The following is a 9,396-nucleotide window of genomic DNA, read 5'->3' on the forward strand; positions in this document are numbered from 1 at the left end:
CATTGGGGTGGTCTGGACTCAGTCACTATGCGGGCCTGTCCATCTGCTCAGCGCCTGGACGACATCCTCCAGCTTCTTCCCCTCTTCAAAGGGGGCAGGTCTCTGGCATATATCCTGTTTCTCCGCCTCTGGGCAAGCTGGCAGCTGCCTCAACTGTCGTTCCCTTGGGCTTGTTGTCACTTGCGCCCCCCTGCAGAGAGATGGGCTGAACGGCCTCCACTTAGACCCCAAGTGGCACAGGCACAGAAAAATCAGGGTTCACAACAGTGCCTCTCCACTCTATCCCATGGAGGAGGAGGTCGTATATGTCAAGGGGCGTGGCCATGGGCTCCGTCCTTTCCGCAGAGAGACCGTTTACGACGGGATGCCAGCCTCTCGGGATGGGGTGCGGTGTGGCAAACAGGAGACAGCCCCGCGGGCTGTGGTCTGCTCGGGACGCACAGATCATATCAATGTGCTAGAGCTCGAGCTGTGCACCTAGCACTCAGGCACTTCCTGCCATACCTGAGGGGGAGGCATGTGCTTGTCCGCTCGGACAACACTACAACGGTTTATCATATAAACCATCAAGGGGGCACCAAATCTGCACGCTTGCTAGAGGTGTCCCAGGCTCTCCTGACCTGGGCAGCCCCTTGCCTGGCCAGCCTACGGTCAATGTATCTGCCCGGAGAGAGGAACCAAGTCGCAGACTTCCTCTCCCGTCACAAGCCTCCACCAGGGGAGTGGCGGCTTCATCCAGAGGTGGTGGCCAACATCTGGGGTCTCTTCGGCAGGGCAGAGGTAGATCTCTTTGCCTCGAGGATTTCGACCCACTGCCTCCTATGGTTCTCCTTGATGGAGAAGACCAGCCCTTTGGGTCAGGACGCCCTGGCTCATTCATGGCCAGGGTGCCTTCTCTATGCCTATCCACCCCTTCCCCTGATCCTACCAACACTCCTCAGAGTGCTTCATCAGGGCCACAGGCTTCTTCTGGTGGCCCCCTTCTGGCCAGCCAGGACTTGGTTCTCCCTGCTGCACAGACTCTGTTGCGGGACACCTTGGCGTCTCCCCAACAGGGGGGACCTCTTGTCTCAGCTGGAGGGTCAGATATGGCACCCCGACCCCGGCCGCCTCCAGCTGTGGGTCTGGCCACTGGAGGGCCCGACCCACTGCTGAGCGACTGCGTAGAGCCTGTCAGGAGGACTATCCTCAATGCTAGGGCACCATCTACTCGTAAGCAGTACGAGAACAGGTGGAAACTGTTCTCTAACTGGTGCCAAGGGCGGAATGAGGACCCAGTACATTGCTCGGTGCCTACTATCCTTGAGTTCCTGCAGTCCCTCCTGGACGACGGCCGGTGTCCCGCTACCGTCAGAGTGTATGTGGCTGCTATATCAGCTCAACACTCAAGGGTTGACAACAGCACAGTGGGGAGCCATAGGCTGGTATCCCTCTTTTTAAGGGGAGCACTGAGGCTTCGCCCCCCGAACATCCCAAGGGCCCCTACATGGGATCTGCCCTTGGTGCTGGATGCCCTATGCTCGCCTCCCTTTGAACCCTTGTTACAGGCAGAACTGAGGTGGCTCTCAGTCAAGACTGCTTTCCTTCTTGCCATCACCTCAGCAAAACGTGTAAGCGAGCTTCAGGCCTTGTCTGTGAACAGCTCGTGTCTGAGGTGGAACTCAGATGGCTCAGGTGTCACCTTATGGCCGAACACAGCATTCCTCCCTAAGGTGCTGGCACGCTCTCATTTTAATCGGCCTATCCAGCTGGCACGGTTTGACCCCCATCAGGAGAGGGGGAAGAAGAAAGGTCGAGACTCCTATGCCCGGTTGGCCCTTAGAGCTTATGTCCAGACTACCGCTGACATGCGTCAGTCTGAGCAGCTCTTTTTGTGTTACGGTGGTCCTAGAAGGGGCTGTGCGCTCTCAAAACAGCGCTTGTCCCACTGGATCGTGGACGTCATTGCCCAGGCATACAAGGCGAATGACCGTCCCTTGCCACCTAGAGTAAAGTGCCACTCTACCAGGAGTGTCTCCACATCATGGGCGACCTGGAGAGGTGTGCCCCTGGAGGACATATGTGTGCGGCCACATGGGCATCTCCGAGCACATTCGCCAGATACTACAGGGTGAATGTTGCCGCCCCTCACCCGCTGGGTGTGGTCCTCCTGCAGAGTCCGTCTAGGCCATCCTTATAGGTGAGTATTCAGACTTCCTCGTGACTCTGTTGATATAGGTCATCCAGTGCTAAAGCACCGCCTCTGGCGGTCAGTAAGTATGAAATAGAACGATAGTTACGTATGTAACTACGGTTCTATGAATACTGGATGACCGCCAGAGTTCTTGGTCACTCGGAATTTCGTGTTTCTGCGAGAAGATTCCATAGGACTGAGCCCGTTGACAGCACCGGAACTTATACCTTCCGGGGTCATACAAGGTCACACGTGACTTTGTTGATATAAATATTCGACCTACGCATGCGCGAGACAGAAGATATCCAGTGCTAAAGCACCGCCTCTGGCGGTCATCCAGTATTCATAGAACCGTAGTACATACGTAACTATCATTTTAGGGGCACCAAACCTGAAAGAAAAGAGAAGAAGAGGAGATTAATTTCAGGTTAAAAATATTGTTATTTCTGCGTCCTGATGGTTGCATTTTAGAAAAAGTCAGATTTTTTTTCTGATTTTACTTCCATTCTTGAGAGGATAATAAATACATGGATCCTGATATTGAAGACCAAGCCGGTGACGAGTGAGATTTTTCTAACAAAAACACACATGTGAAAGGGAAGAAAAATGGGAGACAGTGTGTGTGCCTCGAGGCGAATCATTTTCAGATTATATATATACACAGTTGGTCTTGGACATCACTGAATCCTTTCTGGCAGGAAGATCATGGACTTGGCTCTTTATTTTCTCATACTAGAGGGAGAATCTCCAAAACAGAATAGGGCCTCTTTAAGATTCACATATCATGAATGAGGCTTCAAACACCTGGTCAGGTAAAGTGTGATTACAGGTGATCTTGTGAAGTGTGTCTACCTGTATATGCATTTGGAAATACATTTGCGACAGAGAGAGCGTCCGTCCTCTGAAACCGGAAAAGCTTCGGGCCATTTACTGAAGTAATCGATGAGCACTATGACGTTAGAGTTCCCTGCTGCGTCTCTGGGAAAGGCCCTGAGGAAGAGGAAGAGGAAGATAAGGTGAGGTGAGGTAAAGTAAAGTAATGTGAGGTGAGGTAAGGTGAGGTAAGATAAGGTAAGGTGAGGTAAGGTGAGGTAAGGCAACGTAACATTTAGTAAGAAATAAAACAGCAGATAAATATAATTTGGAGGAAATTAAATTAAGGCAAAAACCTATAATGTCGATCCCAACGATCTCCCAAGGTGCGTCCACTTTAATGGGCGGACCGTCCTGGCCAGGTTTTTACTCCTTTCTGTGTGCTGACAGGTGTCACACACTTTGATCTGAAACAGGACACAGTTCAAAGTTAAATATAATATATTAAGTCACAGTGTCATAGAGTAGAGCAGGTGTTGGACCCTGAAGGCAGCATCTCCCTGGTCCAATGGGATTTTGGATTATTGCAGAAATAATCTCTTGTCAAACAAACGTTTATGATACTGACATGTTTAGTTCAGCAAGATAATCTCCACATATTAACACCAACTTTATGATTTTGTAAGGAAAAAGCTAACTGCAGGCTATAAGGAACTACAGCACGGTCACATGACTTCATGTCACCACCGCTAAGCTAAAGGGGAATGTTGGGCTATAAAGGAACTACAGCACGGTCACATGACTTCACGTCACCACCGCTAAGCTAAAGGTGGCTAATGTTGGGCTATAAAGGAACTACAGCACGGTCACATGACTTCACGTCTCCACCGCTAAGCTAAAGGTGGCTAATGTTGGGCTATAAAGGAACTACAGCACGGTCACATGACTTCACGTCACCACCGCTAAGCTAAAGGTGGCTAATGTTGGGCGTGATGACGTTTCGTCCTCTCATTTAGACACTTGTTAGCAACCGACAGTGGGTTATTTACAGATGTATTTTATGTCGTAAAACTAAAAGTGAAAATCTCTTCAGCTTGTGTCAACCTCAGACCTTATTTCAGGATAATAACCTAAACACATTCAGAAAAAACTTCAACACCAGGGGACAGGAAGGGATACAATGCTGACTCATCCCTTGGTTTTAGGACTCATTCCTGCACCACTGCATTAAAGACGAACGTACCCAGTCCACCACGTCCTTGATGATGCCCAGCCAGTAGTACTTGCTCTGGATTCGGTGCACGGTCTTCTTCTGGCCGAGGTGATGACCGATGTCGTTGAAGTGGCAGTCGAGGAAAATCTGCCTCTTCCTCTCCGCCTCGATCACCACCTCCCTCTTCTCCTCCTTCTTCGGTCCGACGTAGTACAGCTTCCCCTCTGAGTGAAGGAAGACACAATATTAGATTTTGGATAATAGAAGATTCCTTAAAATCATATTTTAAGTTCTGCTTTGGGTTGTAGACTTTGTGTTTTAAGTAAGGTTTAATGAATACAACTCTTAAGGGTGATATGTCTCTATAATGACCGCCTCGCTGCACATTATCCGCCTATTTCACGGCCACATACTTAACAAACCAACGACTTGACTCACAATATCAATTGAAAATGATTATATTGACTTAAAAACGATCGTCAATTCCACCGGGCACTATTTTGCTTGGCAGCGGTGTGTTATCGAGTATTAACAACCTCTGCAATCTCCAAATTAACCAATCAGAATCGAGTATTCAATTAAGCCGTGTAATTCCATGGAATATAACAAAAAGTGTATCTCGAGCCGGTTTCTCAAACTCAGTGGCGAGCCGTGAGCTTTATACCTAAGCCCTCTGACCCCCACCAATTCCCTAGAAAAAAAGAAAAAAAAATAGTTATTACGTCACAGCGTATACTTCAGCGGAATATCAAAACAACGGCCCAGGGTGCAAAACGCATCAATGACAGCGACCCTCTACCACACAAAACAACATCTGTGAACCCAAGTTGTGTTATTTGACATTGAAAATGATATTGCATTGTGTTTGTTACTTTCGTTGCAGTTGTATGTCTTAAGTGTAATTTGGCATGCTTTTATTTTAAAGGCGAGTTCACGCTGTTGACAGGAAGTTGTTGTTGCTATGGAAACAAGAAAAGTTTCACAGTGGGCGGAACTTGTCATAAAGTCCGCGATAATAAAACCCACCCATTTAGAGGGAAGATATGATTGGTCAATTGTACTGTCATTTGACATTACTCTCTCGTTCAGTTACTATAGCGGGCCCTCTGTGAATCGCAGAGAGGGCCAGACGAGCTTCTTTCATGTAACCCTTCACATTCAACAGAGACTGAACAGGCAGATTCGAAGGATTTATTTCTTTGGAAATGTTATTTTAAATACAATTAAATCAAGTTTTTTTTCGGTAAAACTAATGAAAAATATAACAAAAATAATATTAAAAAATATATATTTGAAAAATATATTTTTTTTTTAAATGTTTTTAAATATTATTTTTTTGAATATCTTAGGCCCTCACAGAGGGCCTATAGGGCCCTGACGGCTCGCCACTGTGTTATCGAGTATTAACAACCTCTGCAATCTCCAAATTAACCAATCAGAATCGAGTATTCAATTAAGCCGTGTAATTTAACATTCATCACAAATCTAAATAAAGTATGTAACCCTGCCTTGTTTATTTTGAAAGGCATTCTAACAGGAAAAATGAAATGCAAATATAAGATTCAGATAATCATTTAAAGGTGGGGTAGGTAATTTTGGAGAAACCAGCTCGAGTGCGCTATAATTTGAAAATACACAACCGGAGAAAATCTGCCACTTCCTTACAGAGCCCCTCCTCCAACACACACAAACGCGCACATGACCAATGAGGGCACGAGATAAGTTTGTGCACAGATGGAAGGCTGACAGGCAGGTAGGCCATCCAGTTATTTTAGCCGGGCCGGCTCAGATGATTGGTCGTGCTTTTTACAGTATTACAGCTTCCACAGATGACATTTATTTATGGATTTTTTGTCAAAGCACTTAAGATATTCATTGCTATCGGGATGTTAAGAGCATTCCATGGAATATAACAAAGTGTATCTCAAGCCGGTTTCTCAAACTTACCTACCCTACCTTTAACCTTTAACAAACTATGAATGTGTCATACCCACCTAACGGTAAGAAACTCAGCGAACTCACGATACGAACCATTTTCACAGAAACAAAACACAAGTCTCACAAGAAGCGTCTAAATGAGCCCTGAGTGATCGTGGCATGGGAAGCAAACCCAGACATCACACGACGTAGCTTTACGGAGCAAATACGGCAAATATGTCTTACCTTTTGCTGTTTCTGATCAAAAGTTGTGTTCAATGGCATTAAAACGAGAAAAACGCGGCTGAAGGTTAATCCAATGTGTCTGTGTCACTTTGAAATGATTACTGATAATCCATCACCATATTTATGTCAATAACGGAGTTTTCATATAGCTGTTATCATAGCTACCAGAGTGTATGACAGCTTCCCGTTTTGGGCATTCTGGCTACGCATCACTCATTCACCAATGGGTAATGTTTAGATGGATTTTAGGAACTTCCCCTTGATTCTATTGGCTCTAACGGTTCAAAAGAGATGTCAATCATCAAAATCGACCGAAGGGGGCCAGAGATATGGCAAATGCACCCAAATGACCCCAGAAGTGTTTTTTTTCTTCTAAACCTCTCTAAAAATGTTGAATGTCACTTGTTTTGCATCAATCTTGATACAGGGTACTTAGTATATGTTATAGTTTGGATTCCTAAAGCTTTTAGTCTCCGATCCCATCATTCAAGGGTGGTTTTCACTATAAGTCATGTTTTTTTTGGACGGACACTATAATTTACATGTTTTAATATGTTCAATCTGAATTTAAAATAAAACAATTCTATATTGATTCTGACTCTTCTAAATCCAACTCACAGGTGTATCATTGCTTTGAGAAAAAAGATTATTCATTTACCCCTTTTAGAAGTGAAGATATAGTCATTTGTTCTGGGAATGTCATTTTCAAGCCTGAGACCTGAAAAACAGGTTAACAGGTTAAGGCAGGGATTATTTGCAGCGAGTTCTCCTTAGCAACGGTCTGTTCTCCTTAGTAACGGTCTGCTAGCTAAAATTGGACCTCTGGAAAGTCCAAAATGAACATTCAGAATCGAGTATTCAACTCAGCCATGTAATGAATGTGTGCATACAGTAACACATCGCTGAAACACACCTGCAACCCCCCCCCCCCCTCCTCTCCTCAGGAGTCCTACCTCGCTCCAAAGTTCAAGCAGATAGTGGATTTCTCCGAGTCAGCGCCGTCACCTTTGACCTCTTCGTGAATAATGTGCACTTTTAATGTCAATTACAGTAGATTTCATTTTATTTGTTGGTTGACTGAAGATTGAAGAGTGAAACTGACGCAACACAAATGAATAATTCCCATTTTTCTCTGTTGACTTTAAAGAGTATACATACTGTTATGCACGTCTTAGTTAAAAAAATGTGGTTGAATCCCAAGTGTACAGATACTATCACGTAAGGCTTGGTTATACAGGGCATACAAATGTCTTAAAATCCATTTTTAAATGTATTAAAAAAGCAAAAACATGGGAAGTATTAGCTCTCATACAAACATTTTTGTAAAAATGTTCCCTTTTAGGATGATGGAGTTGGTAAAATTGAAGTTGTTTTAATGACGATCTCAAATTAAAAGGATTCAGCAAACAGTATTTTTAAAGCAGGATATAAATAAAGGCGGATAACATTTTAATTACTTATTAAAGGAACAGAAACCCTCTTCTCTAGTGGCCTAATAATGAACAAAACTAAATACAAAACAGTCACCCCTGCACCTCATGTTTCCCCCCTTTATAACCATTGATTCCCATGTTTCTGTTGAAGCTGCCCAGTTTATCGCTTCCCGGTGTTTGAGAGAAGCTTCTGTGAGCAGCTGGTGGAGGAGCTGGAGCACTTTGAGCAGTCCTCCGCCCCCAAAGGAAGACCCAACACCATGAACCACTACGGGGTAATTCTACCTCCAAAACACTATTTATTCACTGCACATTCACATTTAATACTTATGGTGCCATGACATTTTGATCTTTGACCTCCTGTAGTCCCTCAGTCAGGAAATATGAGAAGCTCGATGAAATATCAGAGGTTTCGTGCGAGGACTTTTATATAAATATAAGGGTCATGACAGGAACACTACATGTGAATAGGGTCAAATATTTAACTAATAGATATCACTATAAAACTTTCTCACTTTTTGTATTACAACTTTTATGAAATATTATGTTTATATGTGTAAATTAGGCATTTTCTTATCAAATATGTTTTATTTACGGAGTATTCCAGAACAGAATTGTGAACATTTGGTAAATCCATGTTAAAAAGTATTGTTTTATTTTGTTTGCATATTCAAATCAAGTTTTTACAAGTTTTCTGAAGTTTCATGTCTAAATATGCAAATTAGGCTTCATGTGATCCTAACTGTTGGTGAATTCAGGAGAAATCTACAGACACAAACAGACAAAGTTAGTCAAATAAACTCCCTGCGTTTTAGCTGCTTTCTTACCTCTAGTCTGAAAGTGTGTTATTCATGAATGTCCTCCAGATCCTGCTGAATGAACTGGGCTTCGACGAGGGCTTCATCACGCCGCTCCGCCAGCGTTACCTGCAGCCGCTCACCTCCCTGCTCTACCCCGACTGTGGGGGGGGGGCAGCCTGGACAGCCACAAGGCCTTCGTGGTGAAATACGACATGGACGAAGACCGGGACCTGAGCTACCACTACGACAACGCAGAGGTCACGCTGAACGTTTCCCTCGGAAAGGACTTCACAGAGGGAAACCTTTATTTTGGGGATATGAGACAGGTGAATATATATACTTGTAATACTACCCACACCTACACCCTCGGGTTATACTCAGGGTTTCCTTAAAAGGCATCTTAAAATGAGGCCTTAATTGGTATAATAGTCATGAAAAATGGTAAGACATGAGAATTGGCATTACAATTTTGACGTTGCAGAGTAGAATTTCAAAAATGATTGGTAACGTGTTTTGAAATCACCTTTGGCATCGTACCTTAAAGTGACACAGACTTTAAGAAAACATTGAATGTTTTGAATGCCTTGTGCCAATATAGTATCTAACAGCATGTGCATTTGCTAAATTTGTCTTTCAAAAATAAACTATGTAGTAGATTTAAGTGCTAATTCACATTCTGGGTTTTAAAACTCCAGGACCATTTTTTGTTTTAACTCTGTCCCAAAAATAATAGAAGCAAAAGTCAGTGTAAACCTTCAAATATTAAAATCCTTTAACCTTCACTTAACCTAATATCTACTT

The 9,396-nt window shown here is 44.0% G+C and overlaps 1 protein-coding gene across 1 annotated transcript; it reads left to right on the top strand.

The window, feature by feature from the left end:
- Nucleotides 1-7,708: 7,708 nt before the first annotated feature.
- Nucleotides 7,709-8,921, top strand: LOC117480861 (2-oxoglutarate and iron-dependent oxygenase domain-containing protein 2-like; the record flags this gene model as incomplete). Its single annotated transcript, XM_034128342.1, is given in 4 exon segments — nucleotides 7,709-7,713; nucleotides 7,947-8,070; nucleotides 8,662-8,757; nucleotides 8,760-8,921. Coding segments are annotated over 4 exon segments (387 nt in total), but the record flags the coding sequence as incomplete, so codon positions are not given.
- Between the last annotated feature and the right edge of the window lie 475 nt (nucleotides 8,922-9,396).

This window comes from Trematomus bernacchii, unplaced genomic scaffold, assembly GCF_902827165.1.
Source record: "Trematomus bernacchii unplaced genomic scaffold, fTreBer1.1, whole genome shotgun sequence".
NCBI lineage: Eukaryota > Metazoa > Chordata > Actinopteri > Perciformes > Nototheniidae > Trematomus > Trematomus bernacchii.